The sequence below is a fragment of the Dermacentor albipictus genome, chromosome 2 (assembly GCF_038994185.2).
Source record: "Dermacentor albipictus isolate Rhodes 1998 colony chromosome 2, USDA_Dalb.pri_finalv2, whole genome shotgun sequence".
NCBI classification, from domain to species: Eukaryota; Metazoa; Arthropoda; class Arachnida; order Ixodida; family Ixodidae; genus Dermacentor; species Dermacentor albipictus.
Window position 1 is genome coordinate 2,344,448 of NC_091822.1, and position 25,576 is coordinate 2,370,023.

Here is a 25,576-nt window from a genome sequence, read left to right on the forward strand (position 1 = left end):
TTTGTGTCTTCTTTCATTTTTCGCCTCAGTGCTCCTTTCAGTTGATAGTCGGCGTTCGTGTTGTCCACTTCTCTACTCTTGTGTCCTGTCTGCACGCCTCACTTCTATTTTGCATATTGCACCACCTGGCTCGGGCGCCCGTGCCAAGCTCAGCCAGCCAGGGGTCGGAGAGCGACGACCAGGAAGCAGTTCCAGTGTGGTCTTGAATGGCTCCGAGAGCCTCGCCTGGCCGCTGGCCCCGAAGCCCCCCAACCTTGACGCTCTCAGGTCGGATGAAGTGGCACTTTCGTCGGACAGAATGTGAAGAACAAGATTAGCGACTTATCTCTTCATGTTAAATAAAGGTTTCATTTTCTTGAAAATGTTTAGCCAGCTCCAATGCCATTGACACCGTAGGCGATGTTTACAAACAAGTGACCTGTATAATGAAGGACCCAAGTGCTGCTTCATAACGGCGTTTCACTGGGTCTCGTATGATGCCATATTCCTGTGCCCACGTGTTTCTCCCTACACTAGGCGCCTACTGGTGTCCACAACGTGCGTTGCTTCCTACACTTTTCAACTCAAGTTGTGTGCCAATTGATAGACGCGGTGTTGCACGAAAAAAAAAATGGTGGTATTAGAAAAGAATGGTCATCCACGTGGGAGTATCCCGAAGCTATCAAAGGAAATCCACGAGAGTTTCTCGGAAAGCTTCGTAGTTGAAAACAAATTTGTCCTCGTGCGGGCAATGAACTTGGGACCAACGTCCTTCTGAAATCGTGGTTCTTTCATTCTATAGGAGGCAAGGAGACGGCACAACGAGTCGGAAATAATCGACAAATCAAAGCGCAGGGTCAATGAATGTGGGAAATAAGTGCTGCGGAATCCCGCAAGGTGGAGGAAAGTTCACGAAAGGGGAAAAATGTCATCTACTTGAGAGTGGCAATAATCTACAAAAAAGCCCCAATATATGAGTCCCGCTATGATGAAAAGCGCTCTAAGCGAGCGTCCATCGACGCAGGCATGCAGTACGGTATACGCTCTGTTTTATTACTCGGTGGTTAATGGGGTGACGCCAATGTGAGGTGAGGAACTAGCCGCGAGTGATTCAGAGCCCGTGGTCGACGAGGATGGCCTCCTCGAACTTCTCGCGACACTCCTTGAAGGCCTGGCGAATCTCGACCATGACCTCCTCCCAGATCTTGGTGACGATCACCATGACCTTGGTGTGCGCCACGGGCACTGCCGACGGGCCAGCGCCCCCGACGGCGGCCCCGCTCAGCGCCTGGTCCAGGACGGCGATCGTCGAGCGGTACGTCACCTGCGGCAGGAGCGTCGTTCGAAGAGCGCCAACACCTAAGCGTGCCCGAGCCACCGTGCCGAGATGTACTACAGCCACACGAAAATCAGCACAGTTAACACGAGGTAGGGGGAAACGTATGGTAGTAAGGGAATAGATGCAGATTGTAATAACAGTGACTGTATATTGGTGAAGGCGGTGAAACAGAAGTCCAATTAACTTGCTTGCCAAGTTAATTGCACCTAATTAGTTCTATCTGTGTGCGCACCAAGGAAGTGCGTTTCTTGTTTTACTACTAGAACTAACATTGGCAGTGATAATTAAGTGATATTTGCCATTCGCTGGCTGCCTTCTCTAATATGTCCAGCATCACTATTGACTGGAACACGAGCAATTCCCGTGCAGGAGTTTTTTGTGAATGCACGTGCCCAGGTTTTCTTGTGGCGAACATGTCCTGCTTTGGAATTTCCTCATTTCCTTTACGACAGAAAACAGGCACGGTTTGCTGAAAAAACAAAGACAGCTTTAGTTTAACGCTAGCATAATAGTGGGGTTAAGGGAAATAGCATTACCTTTCTGCAAACGAACTGTGGCAAGTGAGTTTTAGTATAGCGTGATAGCGCACTTTACGTACGCGACGCTATTGAATTACGCTTTGAATTCGACATACATCGTGCACCTAATTAATTTTATCTGTGTGCGCATCCAGAAAGTGCGTTTGTTGTTTTACTACTAGAACTAACCTTGGCAGTGTAAACCAGACCACCATTACGAAGGTTACTTCTATAGTAGCAAAACATGCATATCAAATAAACAGTGGATGGGAAAACGGGGCCGCGGTAGCTCAATTGGTATAGCATCGCAAGCGTCATCACATAATATCTCATTGGTTAGCAATAACGGTTCTGAAGTTCCACCAGACAAACGCAGTAATGTAATGAATTCTTACTTTTCCTCAGTTTTTACTAATGAACCGCCCTTAAATATCCTTCCCCTATCTAAGTTTCTGTTTTCACAGATGCCGCCCGTTATCATCACTACACATGGTATCATAAAACTTATTGAAAGGCTCAAAGTTTCAAGTCCCCTGGATCGGATAATATATCGTCTAAGATACTGAAATGCACCAAGGACATATCAAGCCAGTTTCTGCTAATAATATTCGTGCAATCGGTTGCTACCGGCTCACTTCCAGACGACTGGAAGCTGAGCAAGGTAGTACCGGTTTTTAAAGCAGGTAACCGTTCTGATCCTTCTAACTATCGACCGATTTCACTAACATGCATTGCTTGCAAACTACTGCAGCATATAATATATTCACAAGTTGCATCTCACCTTGATTTCAGCAGCTTCTTTTTTCCCAACCAGCACGGCTTACTCATGACCCGGTTACTCATGCGAAACCAAACTTTTCCATTTGACAACCGATCTTCACCTAAATTTAGATTCCTCATTTCAGACGGACGTTATATATCTCGACTTCTCGAAAGCTTTCGATCATGTACCCCATCAGCGCCTTTCAGCCAAACTTTCATGCTTGTGTCTCGATCCACTGATATTAACATGGATTCATTGTTTTCTATCCGGTCGTTGTCAATTCACTGTCATCGAAAATTATCATTCGCCCACAACTGAAGTTCTTTCTGGTGTCCCGCAGGGATCGGTGCTCAGCCCACTTTTGATTTTAATAGTCATAAATGATATTCCTTCCAGCATTTCGTCGTGCATTCGTCTTTTCGCAGATGACTGCGTCTTGCACCGCCGCATAACCACATCCAATGATCAGTTATTGCTTGAAAATGACTTGGACAGAATTGAAGACTGGTGTTCGACATGGCTTATGAAGCTGAATGTGTCAAAGTGTAAATACATGCAGGTAACAAGCAAGCGCACTAACCTCAGCTACGCATATTCGTTGTACTCAACCACCCTTTCCCAAGTTGAATCTTACCATTAACTTGGAATTCACATCCCCAGCAAACTCACCTGGTCCGAGCACATCACGAAGATTGCAGCTGATGCATCGAAATCACTTGGGTTCATCAGACGGCACCTCAGCTTCTCCCCTCCCTCTATTCGCAGTCTAGCTTACAAAACTTTTGTCCGAACCAAACTAGAATTTGGCTCCCCAATTTGGAATCCACATCAGGCTTACCAAATCGATAGCCTAGAAGCCATTCGAAACCGTGCAGCCCGATATATTTCATCCGACTACGACATTCACTCCAGCGTTACCAATATAAAATTATCGCTTGACATCGAGCCTCTGACACACACACGACAAATCGCCCGTTTGTCATTATTTCATAAGTTATACTTCTGTTTTCCTTCGATTCGGGACTCTCTACTGCTACCACCTCTCCGAACATCACGCCGTCTTTTCAACTCCATGAGCATTCTACGTCTGCACGGCTCCTCTAACGCATTTAACAAGTCATTCCTGCCTCTTGCAATTGAAGAATGGAATTCATTACCAGACCATATTGTAATAGAACGCGATCCATATAAGTTCCGGCAATTGCTGACATCCTATTTGAAAACATGATGTGGAAATTATTGTCTTCTTCTGCTTGCCTCTGTTGACTTTACTGTTGCTATTTTTTATTTTTTTTATATTTGCTGATGCTTATTTAAAAACACCCGCCGTGGTTGCTCAGTGGCTATGGTGTTAGGCTGCTGAGCACGAGGTCGCGGGATTGAATCCCGGCCACGGCGGCCGCATTTCGATGGGGGCGAAATGCGAAAACACCCGTGTACCTAGATTTAGGCGCACGTTAAAGAACCTCAGGTGGTCGAAATTTCCGGAGTCCTCCACTACGGCGTGCCTCATAATCAGAAAGTGGTTTTGGCACGTAAAACCCCACATTTCTTTTAATGCTTATTTAAAGGGTTCTCGTACTCTTTTTTTTCTGTGTATATCTTGCTGATCACTGATTGTGACAATGTTTGACAGTGACCTGCGTTGTTGTGTTCAATGTTCCCCCCCCCCTTATGTAATGCCCCTTCCAGGGGTCTTTAGGGACCAATAAATGATGATGATGATGACCGCTCCCTACCTGCGGCAAGCTGCTTTTTCATCCATTTTCATTGTCAATAATTTATAATTTCTTCAGTTGAATCAGTAAGTACAAGTAATTTCCCTTATGTGTGTTGGTGTCCTTGTTGGCTTCTTAGCATAAGATTAGTAAAAATTGGGCCCTTAGGTTAACCTCCTTACCTCGTTTATATGTCGAGGAAAGGGGGTTAATCTAGGGGACTGATTTTTATTATTCACACACACACACACACACACACACACACACACACACACACACACACACACACACACACACACACACACACGCACGCACGCACACACACACAGAGAGAGACAGAGAGAGATTATATATATATAGATATCTGTGTGATAACAGTATGATATACGAGTGTTAAAAGAGTACGAAGTACGTTGGAGCCACAATCTTATATGTAAAATTACGTTGACGATTCCTATCTACACCTAGAGCGCGCCAAATGCGACCATGCTGTAATTTGAGCTTGTTGGGGTGCAGTGAAGAAGCGCTCAATGAAGCGTAAGTTGCACACGGACAAAATTATATGTTATGCAACTTGCACATGGGCAAATCTGTGTTGTTTTGATTATCTGTGTATGATCACATGTTGCGCTGTGTGGAACGCCTCTGAGTACGAGACGTGCAAATGGACAAAAGGCAGGCGTTACTGCTCGTACCGAATTATGAAGGCTGCAACTGCAGCTATGAATATACAAGGGATCGGGACGGACTCATGCAGATTTTAAGGAACTTTACTTCTGTGCACTCCCCACACTCATGAACAGATATACACCCTTCTCGTTGTGTGTTTGCCGCACAACAATAATAGTAATTTGCCTTGCTTGCGTTGCCTTTCTTGAAAAAGCTGCGGTCGCTACTTTCCTGTCAAGAATGCTGTGTCATGCTGATAACACGCATGCAGTTCATGACTTGGAAGTACCGGGCTCGAAGCGTTAAAGAAACGAAATGCGGACAAGACAGATGACGATTATTGTTGTCTTAATCAAAATTCACCCAAACAAAATTACACCCACAGGGTGTAATTTTGGTTAAGAGTGTACAAGGATGGATAACTTTATTACGAAGTAGCAACGCGCAGCTCTGCGTCTTAGATGGGGCTCGACGGATGGAATGAATCGATGGATGTTATCAGTGTCCCCTTTGGAATGGGGCCGTGGGTTGCGCCACCGAGCTCTCACTATTATACTGCCTAATGTCCTACCTAGGTAAAAACACACACACACACGCACACGCATACACCCACACACGCACACGCATACACACACACACACGCACACACATACACACACACACGATGAATTCCCATAACCCAATTTTCTGACCCCCTTATTGTAAACATCGTTTTCGTACGTCTCCGCTTTTGTAGTTTCCGTATTTTTCTTCCACCAATTTTCCAATCGCTTCTTACTAATCTCTATTGCGGACCTGTTTGCCTTCCGCCTCTTCTCGCCTCTTCCCCCTCTTCTGTCTGCAAGGGGGCCAGTGGTACCCAGATCGACCACTGCGCCGATATATTCACATTCTAATGAAACATGCTCCATCATTACGAGCAGTAAAAAGCGCTAAATAAAACAGCGCGTGCAAGTCACCTTTTAAAGATGTGACCTATCTGGAAAAATACCGCGATGACCGTATGCGTCTTATTACCGAAGCTTTCCACATTCATAACAGCGGCGAAGCAGGTGTGAGCCTTCCTTCTATTTCTCTCCTTCCGATGGAGATTGCCTTCCTATGGCATTAATTGCAGTCCCCCCCCCCCCCCCCCCCGCGCATGCTGAATTCTGCTGATTATGTGCTCTTAGATAGCAGCGGAGTATACATATGCTGACTGAAAGAATAAAGACACTTGGTTGTGAGTCAGCGCTGCTGTCTTTGTCCCTCTCCTTGTCCTGTTGTTTAGCGCTGTGTACTGCTCGTAATCATGAACCAACCAGCCCAAATGCGTACTCGTGCTCTATCGTTTCCCTAGCTTTACTGCAGCAACAACATGCTCCTTCTTCCTTCTTGTACGTGGCTTTATAGGTGCGTGTCCTAAGACATTCTGATCTTGCTTCGAAAAGTAATGAGCTTCCTTTTGAGTTATCATCATCGTCATAATCATCAGCCTGGTTACGCCCCCTGCAGGGCAAAGGCCTCTCCCATACGTCTCCAACTACGCCGGTCATGTAGTGATTGTGGCCATGTTGTCCCTGCAAACTTCTTAATTTCATCCGCCCACCTAACTTTCTGCCTTCCCTTGCTACACCTCCCTTTCCTTGGAATCCAGTCCGTAACCCTTAATGACCATCGGTTAACTTCAGTGGCGTAGCCAGAAATTTCGTTCGGGGGGAGGGGGGGGGGGGCTCACATTGCAGCTTGGCCTCCTCCTTAAGAGGAAGCTTTAGCTCGGGTGCTCCTATCTAAATACATTTAGAAGGTGAATTCCTTTTTCTCGGCAAGTACCGCACCAAATTTGATGAGGTTTCTTGCATTTAAAAGAAAAACGTAAATACTATTGACTTATGGTTGCAAATTTTTCAGTTAAGTTGTCAACTCTTTATTAAAAATTGGCAAAACTCACAAATTTTCAGAAAACGATGTTTTTACGTTTAAAACTATGTAACTCAACAATAAAAAATATGAGATTTCTGTAAATCGCATGCAATAGTATATCTACAGCGGACAAAATTGATATGTTACAAATTAATCCCAAAAAATTTAATATTATCGAAATACGGCTTTTGCAGAACCCTTGTACACCCCGTAACCGATTCACGTGAGATAGAAGTTGACATACAAAATTAGTCCGCTTTGACTCTTATAATAGATGCCGTTTGAAGAACCACGACATCTGTTTTTGAAGCACAGCTATTATTTGTAAACTTCGTGCTTCTACTTTTTCGCACTTCCGATTGTTTCAAAATATTTTGAACAACATTCAGGCCATAAATCGAAATTCTGCTTCCATCGGATACTAGAATTTAACTTTCTCTCTCAAATGCAACAAATTTCATTAAAAACGATCCAATGGTTATCTCAGAAAAGCGTTTCTGCGTTTTACATGTATTTGAATAGGCCGCGTCAGAGTTGGGCCCTAGCTAAAGCTTCCTCTTAAACAATTTGTCGAGGGTTCAAATACATCAATAATAAGTGCATTGCCATTACCAAAATTGCTGCAAACGAATTCTTGATTTTTGAATGCTACGCACACTCAGTACATGTTATAAATGTATTTTTTCATAAAATGATATACTCGTATGTGCCATAGATTGTCCACAAAATAACTGATATCAATGCTTCCATGTTCTTTGTCTATTTATTAAGTAAAGAAAATATCACGATCTTTAGAACTGTATGAGTTCGAAACCACAAAGCAGTTCATGTCACTGATATGAAAAATGTAAAGGCCATGAAATGAACAGATCGAGGACAAATATGTTAATAAAACTGTCATTCAAGAACCTTGTTTACATTTTTGTACATATGCAGCGGCCAGGGAAGAAACTCTATGACGCTGTCATTTATTGCACCGAAATTATTGTCCCAACAGAGAGCACGTATATAAAGACGTTCTGCAACATATACGAGGGCGAGTCAAATGAAAGTGAGCCAATGCGAATATATGACGAATGGGGTACCTAATTTCAAAGTAGCCTCCATGAGCATTAAGACATTTGTCCCATTCACTAACGAGTCGGTTGATTCCCGTCTCATAAAACTCCTTGGGTTGCTACTTCAAAAAATCTGCAAGTGACTATTTTACGTCACCGTCCGACACGAATCTGTTTCTGGTGAGCTATTTTTCATTCGTCCCAAAATGTGGAAGTCGCAAGGCGACAGGTCTCATCAGTATAGGGAATGTTGCAGCGTTTCCCACTTGAACTTGCCAGTTTTGTATTAACCACATCAGCAACGTGGGGATGGGCATTGTCATGAAACCATTAAAAATTAATTTTGGGGTGTTACGTGCCAAAACCACTTTCTGATTATGAGGCACGCCGTAGTGGAGGACTCCGGAAATTTCGACCGCCTGGGGTTCTTTAACGTGCACCAAAATCTCAGTACACGGGTGTTTTCGCCTTTCTCCCCCAACGAAATGCGGCCGCCGTGGCCGGGATTTGATTCCGCGACCTCGTGCTCAACAGCCCAACACCATAGCCAGGTCGAGGAACAAGATGACCCCATTCGCCACTTTCCCACGTCGTTTGCTCTTGATTGCGACACGCAGACGATCCAGCGTTTCACAATATCGGAAACGACTAATAGTCTCTCCAGCTTTGGCAAATTCTATCAGTAATGGCTCCTGACGATAAAAAAAATAAAGTAAACAACACTTTCCCGGCGGAAATGACGGTTTTGCTTTCTTTGGGGCTGGTGAATTCGAATATTTCCACTGTAAGCTTTTCCGTCGTATTTCAGGCTCGTAGTAGTGGCACCATGGTTCATCCCCGATCACAATAGCAGACAAGAAGTCATCACCCTCATTGTGATACCGGATAAGATAAGTCAACGCAGCGCAGAACCTTCTTCTGGCGGTGGTTCTACATCATCGGTATCCATCGCACACAAAAGAGCCAATAATCGAGATGTTCGTGAATTATGGTGTGAACAGAAGCGTGGCTGATGTTCGCACGCTCTGCCAGTTCATCGATGCTTATCCTCCGTTCTTGTCTCATCACCTCATCAACTTTGCAATCTTGCGAAGGGTGATTTCACGATGGCTTTAGTCCCGTCTTGGATCGTCTTTGCAGCTTTCACGTCCTCCTTGAGCCCTTTGCTCCAACGCTTCACAGCGGCCAATGAAATGCGATCTTCAACGTACGCGGCAGCCATACGGCGACTAAATTCTTTTTACGAAATACCTTCAGCAGTCAAAACCTTCACGGCACCATGCTGTTCAACTTTGGAGTTTCCAATATGTCACGCAGCCATGTTCAACCGAATGTATGAGAGCATTACAGAACCTTTATCCTCACACCTGCGTGTCACTTGTGTAAATGAGACATCCCTCTCTTCTACGCACATGCCTCGCAGACAATGAATCGAACCATTATTGCGTGGGGTGGCTTGGCTCACTTTCATTGGACTCGCCATCGTACATTAGAAAAGCGAAGATACAGTGGAATATACAAATGCGAAGATACAGCTTGATAAAGGGCAAAAAAATTGTCACGGGAAACAAAGTTCGCTGCACGTATACACAAAACCTCGCAACAAGATATGTAAATATAGGTATAAGTGCGCAATAATTCTACGTATCTAAGCAAAAAGCTACTGTTATAATGTGTCAAACAAGGCAAATATGCATGTTGCGCAATCACAGATTCTAAGATTACAAAATCCTAAGGCCCGCCCACCCTCCTTCCACTTCACCCGATGTATAGAGCACGACGGAAGGCTCCCCGCTTTTCTCCTTTGCGCATACAAGACTCAGCCACCATTGTCGGCTCACCCATTCCACCCCCGCCCCCTACGCTTTCCCTCGCACGTACACCATGCGGCGCGATGTCACGATGTTATCACCGTTGGACTTTATCCGAAACATGAGAGGGACGGCGACGGGAGGAATCCGCCTGGAGTGTCCATATAATTGCTATCGCAATAATATAGTAAGAGTATCCGGCGACTGAAGCGTCCCGTGACCCATTACTTCCCGCGAAATAAGAAGTAACAAAATCGAACTTTCACCATGCGACAATTCGCTGCACCACACGAATGTGATTTCATTCCTCCTTTTCAGGGGCGGGGCCACCGAAATGAACAAATGCATAGTATGTTGGCCACAATCGAATGCCTAGTTTGTGCACCTAATGTGGTTACCTTAGGAATATCAAAGAAAACGTCAGACGCTTGGTCCACCGAGAGCCAATACGCATATTTCTCGGTATTCTACACTAGCGAGACAAGACTTTCCGGAGAGGTTGCGCTAAAGCGAACGCGGTGCAATCCGTCGAGTCCCCACTGTGATGGCGGCGAGCGACCATTGTTTCTTTTTCTAGTCTCCTAGCCAGAAAGCGCCCAAACCTCTGGAAGGCGAAAATCCGCTCGGTCAGAGTAAACCGAGTGCGCCGCGCGGTGATCGGAGCAATACCAGAAAAACGCATGTGCTCTGGCTGGCTCTGGCAGCCCGCGGGCAAGGTAGCGACAACAAAGAAAAATTGAAGAGGCTCAATGAGTCGTCGTAAATAAAAGTCAAAGTAGAAAAAAATAAATAAGAATGTAGTTACCTTGGCTGGCTTTGGTGTCTTGACATGGTTGCTTTGGCATAGGTGAAAAGAAAAATTTTATTGTGTGACATGACGGCACAAATTAACCACCACAACGTTTCGTCTCATCGGACCACGCTGTGTGCTTTGTCACTTGCCTGATAGTGGGCTATTTGGCTTGTCTCGTGGCATGTTCCGATGTAAGATTTTAGAAAAGTCAATGAACCTTTGGTGTCAAATGTTTAAAACAACATTAAACCCACAAAGTTCCGCTATTTAAAATCTAAAGCCCAACTTTGGCTGCAATGCTCTTTGCACTTTCACATCAAATATTTATGAGAACTTTACACCTATGAAGTTTTAGAATTGACATCCATGCTCTCCATAATTTCTGCGGCCCCCGCGATATGCCGCGACGAGCCCGCTCGCCATCAAAACGCCCTTGAAACTTTGTGCTCGGATGGGAATCCTTGCGTTATGTAACTCCAGGTGCATGGGCATTGCTGCGAAATCCAGCCCGAGTTTGCAATGTTCGCGGTGAAATGTCTTTGCGAGCGTGAAAAAGACATTCTAGACAAAATCCAGAATGATTTCCGGCGCCGGTGGTTGCTTTGGTCGGCGGTGCCGGGGAGGGGGGGGGGGGTGAAGCCTGATTCCGTAATGCCTCGATGACTGCTGTGGTTTCGATTGAATCACACGCTTTCTCGTAATCAATGAAAGCTATATATAAGGGTTGGTTTTATTCCGCACATTTCTCTATCACCTGATTGATAGTGTGAATATAGTGTATTGTTGAGTAGCCTTTACGGCATCCTGCCTGGTCCTTTGGTTGATAGAAGTCTAACGTGTTCCTGATTCTATTTGCGATTACCATAGTAAGTACGTTGTAGGCAACGGACAGTAAGCTGATCGGTCTATAATTTTCAAGTCTTTGGCGTCCCCTTTCTTATGGATTATGATTGTGCTAGAGTTCTTCCAAGATTCCGGTACGCTCGAGGTCATGAGGCATTGCGTACACAGGGTGCCCAGTTTCTCTAGAACAATCTGCCCACCATCCTTCAACAAATCTGCTGTTATCTGATCCTCCCCAGCTGCCTTCCCCCTTTGCATAGCTTCCAAGGCTTTCTTTACTTCTTCCAGCGTTACCTGTGGGATTTCGAATTCCTCTCGACTATTCTCTCTTCCATTATTGTCGTGGGTGCCACTGGTACTGTATAAATCTCTATAGAACTCCTCAGCCACTTGAACTATCTCATCCTTATTAATAATGATATTGCCGGCTTTGTCTCTTATTGCATACATCTGATTCTTGACTATTCCTAGTTTCTTCTTCACTACTTTTAGGCTTCCTCCGTTCCTGAGGGCATGTTCAATTCTATCCACATTATACTTCCTTATGTCAGCTGGCTTACGCTTGTTGATTACCTTGGAAAGTTCGGCCAGTTCTATTCTAGCTGTAGGGTTGGAGACTTTCACATATTGGCGTTTCTTGATCAGATCTTTCGTCTCCTGCGATAGCTTACTGGCATCCTGTCTAACGGAGTTACCACCCACTTCTATTGCACACTTCTTAATGATGCCCATAAGATTGTCGTTCATATCTTCAACACTAAGGTCGTCTTCCTGCATTAAAGCTGAATACCTGCTCTGTAGCTTGATCCGGAATTCCTTTATTTCCCCTCTTACCGTTAACTCATTGATCGGCTTCTTATGTACCAGTTTCTTCCGTTCCCTCCTCAAGTCTAGGCTAATTCGAGTTCTTGCCATCCTATGGTCCCTGCAGCGCACCTTGCTGAGCACGTCCACATCTTGTATGATGCCAAGGTTAGTGCAGAGTATGAGGTCTATTTCATTTCTAGTCTCGCCATTCGGGCTCCTCCACGTCCACTTTCGGCTATCCCGTTTGCGGAAGAAGGTAATTATTATCCGCATATTACTATGTCCTGCAAACTCTACTAATAACTCTCCCCTGCTATTCCTAGAGCCTATGCCATATTCCCCCACTGACTTGTCTCCAGCAGCGTGCTTCTTGCCTACCCTGGCATTGAAGTCGCGCATCAGTATAGTGTATTTTGTTTTGACTTTACCCATCGCCGATTCCACGTCTTCATAGAAACTTTTGACTTCCTGGTCATTATGACTAGATGTAGGGGCGTAGACCTGTATGACTTTCAATTTGTACCTCTTATTAAGTTTCACAACAAGACCTGCCACCCTCTCGGTAATGCTATAGAGTTCCTGTGTGTTACCAGCTATATCCTTATTAATCAGGAATCCGACTCCTAGTTCTCGTCTCTCCGCTAAGCCCCGGTCGCACAGGACGTGCCCGCTTTTTAGCACTGTATATGCTTCATTTTTCCTCCTAACTTCACTGAGCCCTGTTATATCCAGTTCACTGCCCTCTAATTCCTCTAATAGCATTGCTAGACTCGCCTCACTAGATAACGTTCTAGCATTAAACGCTGCCAGGTTCAGATTCCAATGGCGGCCTGCCCGGAACCAGAGATTCTTAGCACCCTCTGCTGCGTCGCAGGTCCTACCGCCGCCGTGGTCAGTTGCTTCGCAGCTGCTGGGGACTGAGGGCCGAGGTTTGATTGTTGTGTTTACATAGGAGGTTGTGGCCGAGTACTGCACCAGGGTGGGCAATCCTGCTCTGGTGAGGAAGTGCGTTACCGGTTCTGTTCACCGGGATCAGGTGGCACTCCAGGCCTGTTTATGCAATATTTATCAACATGCGAATATTTTTAATCCGGTGGAAAACTGCTCAGCACCGGGATTAGAACCACGGTCCTCTTGCACGCGACTCAATGGTCTATCTCTACGCCACCGCTGCACCATCAGTAATCATAAATTGTTTCTTTCCTGATTTCGTTTCTTCCTCTTAAGTAGTTACTCATGCCAAGTTTCTTTTACATTGTCGCCACCCATGGCATTATTCCAGCCTTTCTGACTTTCCGCTTGATGTTCTTTGTTGCTGTGTTCCTCAGCCCACAGGCCGCATTGTTGCTGGTAAGCTTCCCAGTTCTTTTCCTCCACTGTGACTCAATGTTTTTTGTGTCCAAATACCTCAACACTCTGATGTAATAGTATTGCGGAAACCCGCAAGCTCTCCAAAGAACTATTACGTCAGCCTCAATTACTGCTACGATTAACCTCAACACTCTCCCAGCCAATTTACTTTCTTCCATATTCCTGAGTTGTTCTTCCTAATCAATTTTACTGCGAGCTTCCGTCACTTCAAAACTTGTCTAGCCCATATGAATCTGCACAGCTTCATTTGCAGTCTTCTCGTGAGCGCCCAATCCGAGGCATCCCGCTTACCTTTGGTTCCCATCGAGTCTTGATTGTACCCCTGAATTAAAGCAAACAACTGCATTTGCAAAAGAAGTCCTGCAACCATTACACCTTTCCACATACCTCGGTGCACCTCGTACCTCTTGTACACCCTTGTGCTCTGGGCTTCATTATGGCGGCATTTCTTTTCCCCTTCACTGTTATTGTTTTTTCCTGTGTTTCCATATATCTATTGCCTTCATTTATCCATATACCAAGATATTTATATTCTGTCACCCGAGGTATTTCCTGGCTCTATATCGCCACTGTCTGTTCACTGTTTTCATTGAATACGATAACACCCGATTTTCTAACACTAAATTTAAAACCTAAATTGTTGCCTTCCTGTCCCCAGATATCATTTTGCTTGTCAGCTAGCAACACAATGTCGTCCGCATAAAACAAACCTGGAAGCTGCTGCTCTACTACTGTACGCGCCTGTTTGTATGAGAGAATAAAGCCGATATTGCTCCATTCTAGCGCCCTCTCCATCCTCACCATGTACATCATAAACAGCAGTGGGGATAAAGGGCACCCCAGCCTCAGTCCCTTGTTGATATGAGCTTTCTCCTCGCTCCTCATCCCTTCCCAGTCAACGCAAACAGTATTTTCTAGGTAAATCTCTCTCAGAAGCTGTAGACAATCGTCACCTAAGCCTTCCCCTTCCAGAATATCCCACAAAATGTGTCGGTCTACGTTGTCACAGACTCCTGTAATGTTTAGAAAGACCACATATAACGCTCTGCTTTCTACTTTCGATATTTCAATACACTGAATAAGAACAAATGAGTTATCTAAACACCTACCTATTTTGAAGCTATTTTGAAGTTCTCCCAAAATGCCATTATTCTCTGTCTATGCTTGAAGCTTTAATTTGATTACCTGCATTGCTAGCCTGTATATTATTGATGTAATGGTCAACGATCTATACGAGTGATTTCTATCTTTCTCCCCCTTACCTTTATAAATTATATTCATTCTGATTCATCGCCAACTGTCTGGTTTTCATCTCTCTTTTAAAGTTTCTTCGACTGCTTTCACCAGAGCTTCCTTACTTTTTGGTCCTAGTTCATTAATCAGCCTAACGGGAAACTCGTCTAGCCGTGTAGCTGTGCACTTAGCAATTTTCTCTTCGGCTTTCTTCCTGTTGAAATATGTCAGCACCAGCTCCTTACCCACCTGGCTCTCTTTTATGCTTTTTTTTTCTTCAAATACAACCTCGTCATCGCCTTGGAAAGATTCGGCTGTTACTTTTCCGATGTATTTTATTGCCGCTTCTCCTTCCATCCAGTCTGTTTTCATCTTCGTCTAGGATATGTTGTATTGTTGTTCACTTTCTGTCTAATAATTTTATGTGGTTCCAACATATTCTTGGTGCGGCCTTCTTTTTCTCAGGTGTTTCTGACAGCCAACGTTCAATTTCACCATTTATCTTTGCTTGCACCAGTATTTGAACAATAGATTTTTTCCCCTGGTACATTTCCCATTTACTGGCTACTTCACCCTGCGGCAATTGTGCTTTTTTTTGCCTGCCTGTGCTCTCGGCATGCCTTCTGCCGTTCGGCGATCGCTTCTCCTATCTCCCTGTTCCATCAGCTTTTCGATTAAATTCTAGCTTTCGAACGAACATGTTTCTTTTGCCGTATTTCTGTGGTTATTACACATAAAAGCTCAATAGAGGCCGCACAGGTTAGAACCACCTATCGGACAAACGGCCCTGGCTACACATGGCTGATGGTTATGTTCTGCTACTCAACCGTGACAGGTGGTTGTAGGGTAGCCTGGTCGGGTGAGTCGTGTGAGTTGGTAGTAACATGGTTGGCCATTCTATACTCTGCGTGGACTAAGCGTCGTACTTTGTGGGAATGACCATAGCTTGCTAGATGTTGTACAGGAGGGTCGGATCAGCGGTACCTGTGGTGAAGGAAGTGACACGCGCTGTTTAAAGGGCACGAAGTTAAGACTAGAAAAGGCATGCCAGCAATGCATGGGTTTACAGTTCCCGAGCCCCAGGGGTGCCTTTGAGGGGCATATGTCCGCTCGTGTAATCCTTGCTTGTGCCATTTCTTTTCTAGACGAATACCATGTGAGCGTCCTCGGGACATTGCACGACGGCCCACTTTAACGGGAATTAAAGTGCGCCAAAGCAACCGCATAACCTGTAAAAGTACGATAGGATTGCAAGAGTCCCAGCATACGTGGAAGGGTATAGCGGGTGCAGGACGTCGAAAAGGACGTCGCCGACGATCTATCCACGAGTTGACGCGGGAAAGGCGCGTTTTAGCTGCACCGAACTTTGGGAGAGATGCACAAGTTCCTCCACCGCGACAGCCTTGAGGTAACAGTCCACATCAACGGTTTCTATACTATGCTCAATCAACCTGCACATGAGGTACTTGCGTCGGCTCTTAGCGTGAGGCATGGCGACCCTGAGCTGAGTATCATAACAGACATTAGAAATTAGTCTGGCATACGCGGACATTCTCAGATGTGAGGATTGCAGTACAGGACGTACAACCGACCAAGGCAAGCTAGAATTGGTAAACTACACAAGGTGTTAGTCACCCTAAGCTGCTTTGGGTTAACAGCGACCGTGTGGATAGGAATATCAAGAACTGCGCAATAAAGTGTGCATTTATACAGTGTGTTTGGTGCCGGTTGGTCATGATATGGCAGGTGACATAGCAAGCGTGAGCATGAACCGCTGCATGATATGTTAAGTATTCGCCTCATGGTAACCTGTTCAGTGATTATAGAAGCGCTGAAGGAAATTGATTATTTATTAGATACAGTAAGTTGAAGAAAAGTATTGGTTGTAGGATAAAATTAAGCATCCATATCCTCCTGAGGCCCTGAGTGCATTTTGTGCCACGAATTGGTTTCGCATTTAAAAGTTACGCTACTTAAGGTTCCAGAAAACCATAAAACCACTTTTTATAGTGTTTTAAATACTTTCAAGCTAACACATCATGAAGACCGTAGTGCAATTAGATATTAGTTTCTGGATATTCCTTTCTATTTTTTCTGCTACACTAAGAAATGCTTCGAAACGCATCGCCCCTTAAATAAGTACCTACATATTACGCCTATTTCTGCTACGAGTGCTGCAGCAGGAGCTTCGGCGGAGCTGCTCTTCCGCCATATCGAAAGCTTTGCCGAGAAATAAGCTCACGTGGCAACATACGTTCTGCAACAAAGGCTTTTCGTCGGGTCGCTGGTGTTTCTATGGCCGCTGCGCCCAGCTTTCTATTGTCCCCCATAATGATTCCAACGAAGGCGCCAAGTAAAACAACGGACGAAGAAAGGAGACACGAGACAACCCCGTAGGCACGCCTACGTGGTTGTCTCGTGTCTCCTTCTTTCGTCCGTTGTTTTATTCGGCACTTTCGTTGTAATCAAGCAAAACCAACTCGCCCACAAGCACGTGCTCAGTGTCGCACATAATGGACAACAGCTTCATAGCTGGCCCTCCGGAGGTTATACGGCCGATTTACGCAGTACGGGTATATGGCATCTAGTGTAATGGTAAAAAACGACATCTGCTTGTAGCAGCGGTGGATCGGTTGCGGAACGCGTAGACGTTAACGTCGGCCGTGTACTGCTCGATGGTGTAGGAATGCTTTGCCCAGACAGTGCAGATATATGCATAAAGCGCGCGTTATTACAAGAAATCTGATAGTGGAGGAGAGAGAGACTTGCATGACGCGTTTGAAGAAGAAATGGGATAGTATGGAGGTTGCCACATTGTGCAAACACTGCTGAGGGTGATCGGAATTGGAAAAGTACAACAGTGGCCCATTGCTCACAAAGGAAGTTTCTGCTCTAATGGTACGGTGGGCAGCAAAAGATTTCGCAGCCTTGACGAAGGCTTCAGGCTTAACGCTTTTGCTGAGGTCTGTGCAGCGTTTGCTAAAAAAAACATTTCATAAAGAATATTAGCGCTGAAAACAGAAATGAGAGGCGGAGCAAAAGTTTGAAAGGATGTATTTCTTTGCAATGGGCTTCCTGCGGCAACATGTGCTGTGCTCTTCTATTCAACGAAAACAAACAATGTTAGTTTGACGCAAATAACAGATAATACGGGAATAATAGGAATATTTAGACATGTGTCTTATGAAGGGCAGGGATAATTTATTAGTGTAATCTGGACTCAATCAAAATCTGCAATAACCCCTCCGTGACAGGTGAGAATGGCTTGGACCCACCCCATATGCGCGAAGCCCCAGTCATTTCGACCTACCATGGGAGGCGAATGGCGAATTTGGATTAAGAACATGTCAGAATAATTTTATGTTATAACAGCCCAGCTCTCCGTTGTGCAAAACGTAATTGATTGAATTGTAGAGTGTCAAAATACAGGGGCCAAGTTCAAAAAGCTTTCATTTCATAAGGTCTGCTTATTATTGGCTGGGTGCCATCGTTAATCAAATGCTCAACATCGCTAGGGCTGGCGCTCCTTATGAACACCTTGAGTACAGACTGCGTATAACGGATACGGACCTTGATCTTGCAACATTATCACCTTTACGGTGCTACGAATCACTGATGATAGTTTTCTGTCGGCAGACCCCCTCAGGGCGCCGTCTTGTTACCTTTTCTTTTTAATCTCGCCCTTCGCTCACTTCCCGACAAGCTCGAGCGTATCCCCGATCTAAAACACACCCTGTACGCGGACGACGTAACTCTTTGCGTCACGTCTGGCTCCGACGGACACATTGAGCAGACGTTGCAACGTGCAACTGACGTCGTCACGAGTCACGTGCACTCGGCCGGTCTCGCTTGCTCGGCGGCCAAATCCGCCCTCCTCCTCATGCGGCCCCCCGACCGGCGTCGCCACAAGACGCCTCACCCCACCATCACGATTCACGCCAATTCCACTCCCGTTCCCGTCGTCTCGCATCTCCGGGTGCTCGGGCTGATAGTACAGTCAAACCGCCATAATGCTCACACCATCGACCAGCTCTCGCTTTCGGTTCAGCAAACCGCGCGCATGCTTGCTCGTGTCCGAGCGCGGCGCATGGGCATGCGCGAACACGATCTCCTCCGCCTAGTGGACGCTTTCGTCGTTTCCCGCCTCACGTACGGCCTTCCTTATACTCGTCTTCTCAAATCGGAACGCGACAAGGTCGACGTCCTCATCCGCCGTGCATACAAGACTGCTCTCGGCCTTCCCCCCAACGCGTCCACGGCGCGTCTCCTCCACCTGGGAGTCCACAACACGCTCGACGAACTGATCGAAGCTCACCGCGCCGGTCAGGTGCAACGCCTTCATCGTTCGCCAACCGGTCGCTACATCCTCTCTTCCATCGGTCATGACACGTCTTCTCACCCGCCAGACCTGGTCTCACTACCGCATGCTTTTCGGGCAGCCTTTTCCATCGAGCCGCTACCTAAGAATATGCTCGCGGGACACCACGACGCCCGTCGCCAAGCGCGTGCGGCCATGCTTCACGCCAATAAGTACGCCGACCACCCGGCCATCGCCTAAGTGGATGCGGCCCGATACGCCTCGCCCGGGGACGCCTTCGCAGTCGTCTCCGTCTCGCCCTCCTCGGCACCCTCGGCAGCCTCGGGGCCGACAATCACGGCCGCCACCGTTCGAACGCCCTACGTCGTCGAGGCTGAGGCGGCGGCCATCGCTTTAGCAGTTACCTCGACCGACGCCAGCGTCATACTCTCCGACTCCAAGCACGCCATCTCAAATTTCGCCCGAGGTCTCGTCTCGCCTACCACATTACGGCTCCTTCGCCCACTTCTACTGGAGGACGAACCGTGTCACATTGAACTTGTCTGGGTTCCCGCCCACTCGGGTCACCTCGGCAACGAGTCGGCTCACCAACACGCTCGAGGATTCGTCGACCGAGCGTTGGGCCCCTCCGCGTCGGACGCCCCGGTGCCGGAGCCCCTGGTCACCTACCACGACATTACCCAGCACTATCGCCTCGAACGGTATGCCTACCCACCCCCACATGGCAGTCTTCCCAAGCGGTCCGAGATCGCCTGGCGTCGCCTCCAGACCCGCACCTTGCCGTGCCCTCTAGTGTATTCGCACACCCACCCTGGTGTCATTGATCCACGCTGCTGCCTGTGCGGCGCCGTTGCCTCCTTAAACCACATCCTCTGGGGCTGCCCGGAAGACCCCCCGCCCACCGACCTCGCCTCGCCACCCCCCACCGACGAACAATGGGAGGCCCTTCTCTCCAGCACCGACCGAGACATCCAAACACGGGTCCTGGCACGAGCTGAAGACTCCATCGCGAAGCACAGCCTGGAAGCCTACGTAGCTTAGCCTCCCTTATCCCTTACCCCTTCTAATAACAAAGTTGACACTCACTCACTCACTGTCGGCAGACGCGAAAGAATGCCCGGAGCCTAGTTATATAGCGCTTTGCTGTAACACACACACGCATGCGCACGCACACACACACGGAAGCATAATAAAAGACAGCGGTGGCAATGATTCGTCTTGTGCCCACTAGAACTGATTACAAACAATGCCCGCAAAAAAAGCATTGAAAGAACGCTCCACTCACCTGCCAGTCGTGGTTCGCCAGCTCCTCATAACGGCGCAGGATGCTCGTGTAGACGTAGATGCGTTGCGGTATGGAACTGCTGTCCACGTCCACGTCGTCCTGACGCGCGTTGCGCGTCGTCTCCTCCTCGACGACATAGCGCCGGCTCTCCTGGACGCGTCCGATGAACGCCGTCCACGACGAGTGGATGTGCTGCGCCACCTCGTCGGCGTTCGCGTCCAGCGACGACGCCCAGGCGCGCAGGTACGACGAGTCGAACTGCAATGTTCGCCGTGGATTGCAAGGCGCTGAAATTTCTGGCATAACAGCGCGCCCTGTTTACTGCCTTTATTGCGATGCGCCAGCGCAGAAATGTACCGCAGGTCTCGCTCACTGAGCCAGCTATAGGTATAATTCAAATTTCTACTATTGCTAATCAAATAGCCTATTTGATCTTTTAGAAGTGTAATCTACTACACAGAGGATCTTGCTCTTGGCCTAATTGTTGCTTGCTCTTTTGTCGTGATTGTTTTCATTCGTGTCGAATTCTCATGTGCGTACTTTATAGCGGCAATTATGCCTCACTGTAGTCGACTGGGCCATCTAGTGCTCATATTTTTCTCGATTGCCCGCGCTGTCTTTCTTCTCGTATCCATCTCCAGGAAAGGTTGGACACATGTCCTAGATCATCGTACAAAAGTGTATCGCCTTCCTGAAGAGGAAAAGCTGGTGTTACGACTAGCCTGTGCGGTGAACAGCTTGTGTCATGCGGCCAAAGTCACGGTGAAAGCCCGCACATTTCAAATACGCCGTGCTGGCCGCAACCGCTGAAAAACACCCAGGAGGCTGCAACCATAGAGAAAGAAATTTCAACAAGAGCGGACACTCCCATAGAGCCCAGCGGCCGAACTTAAAACCCCTGCATCTACGCGCCACCGCCGCTCTCTTAGCCCTTTCGCTGTCACGGACGTACCGGTACGTCATCGCGCTTCCCCCCCAAAAGTGTCACTGACGTACCGGTACGTTCTCTATCGTGCGTTCAAAATTTCGCGCCAGAGCGCAAAGCTGGCGCTGCTGGATTGGCCACGCAATCTGTTGACTCTTTCTACAAATTCGTATATTCGCCCCGACCTGTGTCACTCCATGTATTGAAGAGTACGGCGCGACGGCCACTCCCCACTTTCTCTTTGCTGAGTGGCGCGGTGGCTCCGTGTTCACTGTATCATGCGTCGCGCGCGTGTGGTTATGGGTTCAAGGGTTGCTCTGCCATCTCCGCTGGTTTGAAGGTTTTTATTTTAGAGCGCAGCTCTTTGGCGTCCGTTCCTGGGTTTCGCGTCGTCGTCGGCGTCGGCCTCGTAACCAGCTCCGCCCCCCTTCGCTGGAGTGGGAGACGAAGGACGCGAGCCGCGAATGGCGGAGACCAATGAGAGCGGCCCCTTCAGTCATATCCAGCTTTTCTGGACACGTACCAACTAGCGCCCCAAGCGGGCCCGGCACGAAGCTAGCGCGTTTTCAATGGAACGAGCGGGTTTTTCGCGAATAACAAAAGCTGCAGGCCGATTATTGAAAAACGCAGGTGACAAACGTGTTCTGGAAGACAGTCCACACGAGCCAAATGCAGTGATCACTCTATGGCACGTAAAAATTTTGTTCCCACAGCAGTTAAAGTTTTAGCAATGGAAGCCTATGGAAACGACGAAAATTTGTGCTCGATTTTTGAGGCAAGAATGATGACTGTAATAAAACTATCCAGTCTATCGTAATACGCAGTGGAGCGTAAGTAGTCCGGAGACTCAGCTTTCGATTGATGCCTCTCTCGACTCTCCACATATGGCGTAAGACTGTTCCCGAAAGCGATTTTTGTAACACTGTCATGAAAATTGCCTTGGTATCTATAACAACATGAGCGTAACCCTCGGTGAAGCCTCGGTAGTCGTGGCCGAGTGGTAGAATACCGAGCACCTTTCGTCCCGCATCACGGCGGCCGCGGTTCGATTCCCCCTTCACAGCGGTTTTCCTTTTTTTTTTTTAAGCAGCATACGACCTAGTTTTGTAGTCTCTCACTAGATGGCAGAATCACAAAACCCAAGATTTGCTTTCGGTTTCGGTTTTTGTTTCTCAGCAGCGCATTTTTTGAAAGCCGCATAAGGATTATAGTCTCCTACCAAATGGCATAAACACAAAACTCAAGAATTGCTTTCGGTTCTGGTTTTCCAGTGGTGCTCTTGAAATATTATGCTTTCTGTTTTCCCTTCATAAAACGTAGCAGTATCGTGTTCATTTGTTAAGTCATCGCTTTTATGAAGGTTTTATTCATTGGACAACATAACTAGAAGCTTGCGCACGGCTTTGTGTTACGAAAAAAAAAAACTTTCGTGCTCTGTAGCGTGGAACCTGCAAGAACAAGATGGCTATTCTTATTGCGTTCTTCTGGAAGGTCCGTTTTCTTCGACTTTCGGCTGTCCTTAATGGCACACACTCCGAGCGAATGACGTCCAGCTGTGCCACAATGTTACCCGGTCGCCAGTGCCATTCCTATGCAACATTCCTGTGGAACAAAGGGTCTGCTAGGCTGAGTCGCTGCCCGAACGTTAATTATTTCTAAATATTCATCCAAATAAGAAATGTTCCAACTAGGAGATGTGCAGCGTCTGGATTGGTAGCTACTGTTAATGTGTTCCCTACAGCCAAGTGGTATCAATCCGTAGGTGTGGCCGTAAAAAACCATTTGAGTAAATGTCCTTCGTTCGGTGCATTTGCTTTTGATGGGCAGCATTCTTTGTCGAGTACCCCTGCAATTTGGTAGCAAAATCGTGCAATATCGTGCCTGTAACGCCAAAAGCTTGACGCATTTCCGATATAAATATATAGGTCGTCATAAAAAGTATTGGGGTGACCAACTTGAAATTGGAAGTGGCATCAGCATAAATTTGGGCCAAGGTGAATTTAGCAGTGATATGGGAGTGGCCCTACCTAAATTTGGGGTGAAATGGTAGTAAGCGAAGCTGAATTTGAGGCTGATATGGGGGTGGCCCAACCTAAGTTTGAGGTGATATAGGGGTGGGTAAGCCTAAGTTTGGGGGAATATGGAGGTGGGTCAGCCTGGATTTGGGAATGATATGGGGGTGGGAGAACCTAAATTTGGGGGTGATATGGGGGGTGGGCCACCCTAACCATGGGCGTGATACCGGGCTGGGCCAAGCTGAATGGAGGGGGGGGGTAGGGGGGCTAAACTAAATTTGGGAGTGATTTGCGGTGGGCCATCCTAAATTTGAGGTGATAGACGGGTGGGCCAGGCTAAGTTTGGGGCTGATAGGGGGGTGGGCCAACCTGGATTTGAGGATGATATGGGGGTTGGCGAACCTAAATTTAAAGGTAACATGGGGACGCGCTAACCTAACCATGGGGGTGCTGTTTGGCTGGGCCAAGCTGAATTGGGGGGGGGGGGGGGTAGGTGATGGGTGGACTAACTTATATTGGGGTATGATTTGCGGTGGGCCATCCTAAATTTGAGGTGATCGAGGGGTGGGCCAGCATTAGTTTGGGGCTCATATGGGGGTGGGTCAACCTCGATTTGCAGGTGGTATTGGAGTGGGCCAATATATATTTGGCGGTGTTGTGGAGGCGGGCCAATCTGTATTTGGGGGTGATATGGGGTTGGTCCTACCTAAATCTGGGGGCAATCTCGGGGTCGGTCAATCTGAACTTGGGGGCGATATGGGGGTGGGCCAACCTAAATTTTGGGGTGCGTCGACTGGAATTTTGGGGAACGATTTATGAAAATTCGTGGATGGACCAACTTGAAAATTAGGGGTGGCCCAGTTGAAATTGGGATGGGCCAACTCCAAGTTTAAGGCTGGGCGAAAAAAAATCGGGCGTGGCCTACTTTTTTTCGGCCACGCCCGATTTTAAAATTGGCCCACCCCCCGAATCGGGGCGTGGGCCAATTTTAATTTGAGGGTGTGCCAACTTGAAATTTGGGGGTGGGCCTATCTAATGTTTGGGGGTGGGCCAATTGAAATTTGGGGGCCTGTTTATGAATAGTTAGACAACACCAGTGGTGTTTCTGCATCTTTTTCATCATCGCAAAGTATGTATATTAATAATTGTTACCTAATACTCCTCAAGGTGAGCTACCATCGAGCCTTCCCAGCCCACTGGGCTGATAATGTCACAGAAGTACTCTCATCGTGACAACTGCGACGTTCAATGCGGAGATCACATGAACAAATCACAGACTGATCTGACCATTTTCGCACCAATGTCATTCCTAACACTACTCGCTCGTGCTAGAGGCAAGTATGTACACTTGGCGATTATTCGACAAGTGTACATACTTTTATATGTGTGTCTATATATAGGTGTGTATCTATGTGTGCGTGTGTGTATACATTTATTACTGTGTAGCCACGTTTCATTATTTTTCTCAATTTATGTTGATAGATTATCAGTCGTTTGTAAATTAATTTTGTTGCACTGTTGGATTGCCCACTTTTGTTCATAATCATTATACTTCTATTCAATTACTGTGATGATAGTACCTTCAAGTGTATTTCAATATGGAATTATTCTCGCTAATTTTTGTATAATCTTCAACTACCCGATGTTTCAGTAATTACTTCTAATATGTTGATTGTATTTTCACGCTGTTCTGACCCTCGTTGCTAATCCCATATTACATATTTTGTGCATGTTGTAACAGGAGGTCCCCCTGACAGTTTTTACTTTGGGACCTCCGTCTGCATTACATTTTCTTTGTAATTGTATTGTGTAATAATAATAAATTCATTGATTGATAAAAAAAATATTCTTTGAAAAAAAAAACAAGCTGACAACTATCATAATTCAACTTTCACTCACACGCTAGTCGACACGCTCTCAGCGCACTATTTCGCCAATCATTGGATAGAGCCTTGCTGGATGTTTTACTGTCATGTTGCGTCGTTTTTCGCGAAGGCCGTCTCCCGAAAAGAGAATAGATTTTTGAGATTGACGAGGCAAGCTAGAATATAACTCAAACGAAGCAAATGTATAAACGGTTATAGTGATTTTTCAAAAATGAATATAAGTAAATAAGATTTCAGATGGTATTGTTTCGACCGGGCATGACAACGAGTTTCTCCCGCCTGTCACAGTGCTTTGACCGAAAACCTAATCATTTAGCTCAAACGTGTTGCCCAATACTACATG

The 25,576-nt window shown here is 46.7% G+C and overlaps 1 protein-coding gene across 3 annotated transcripts in view; it reads right to left on the reverse strand.

Annotated features, from left to right (window-relative positions):
• Nucleotides 1–1,011: 1,011 nt before the first annotated feature.
• Nucleotides 1,012–25,576, reverse strand: part of LOC135921112 (uncharacterized) — a 424,568-nt gene continuing 400,003 nt past the window's right edge. For all 3 annotated transcript variants that reach the window (XM_065455430.2, XM_065455434.2, XM_065455433.2), the window contains 2 exons: nucleotides 20,408–20,665; nucleotides 1,012–1,303 (listed from right to left, as the gene is read on the reverse strand). In XM_065455430.2, coding sequence (XP_065311502.2) covers nucleotides 1,091–1,303; nucleotides 20,408–20,665 — 471 coding nt within the window. In that variant the 3' untranslated portion in view covers nucleotides 1,012–1,090. The remainder of the gene's footprint in view (nucleotides 1,304–20,407; nucleotides 20,666–25,576) is intronic.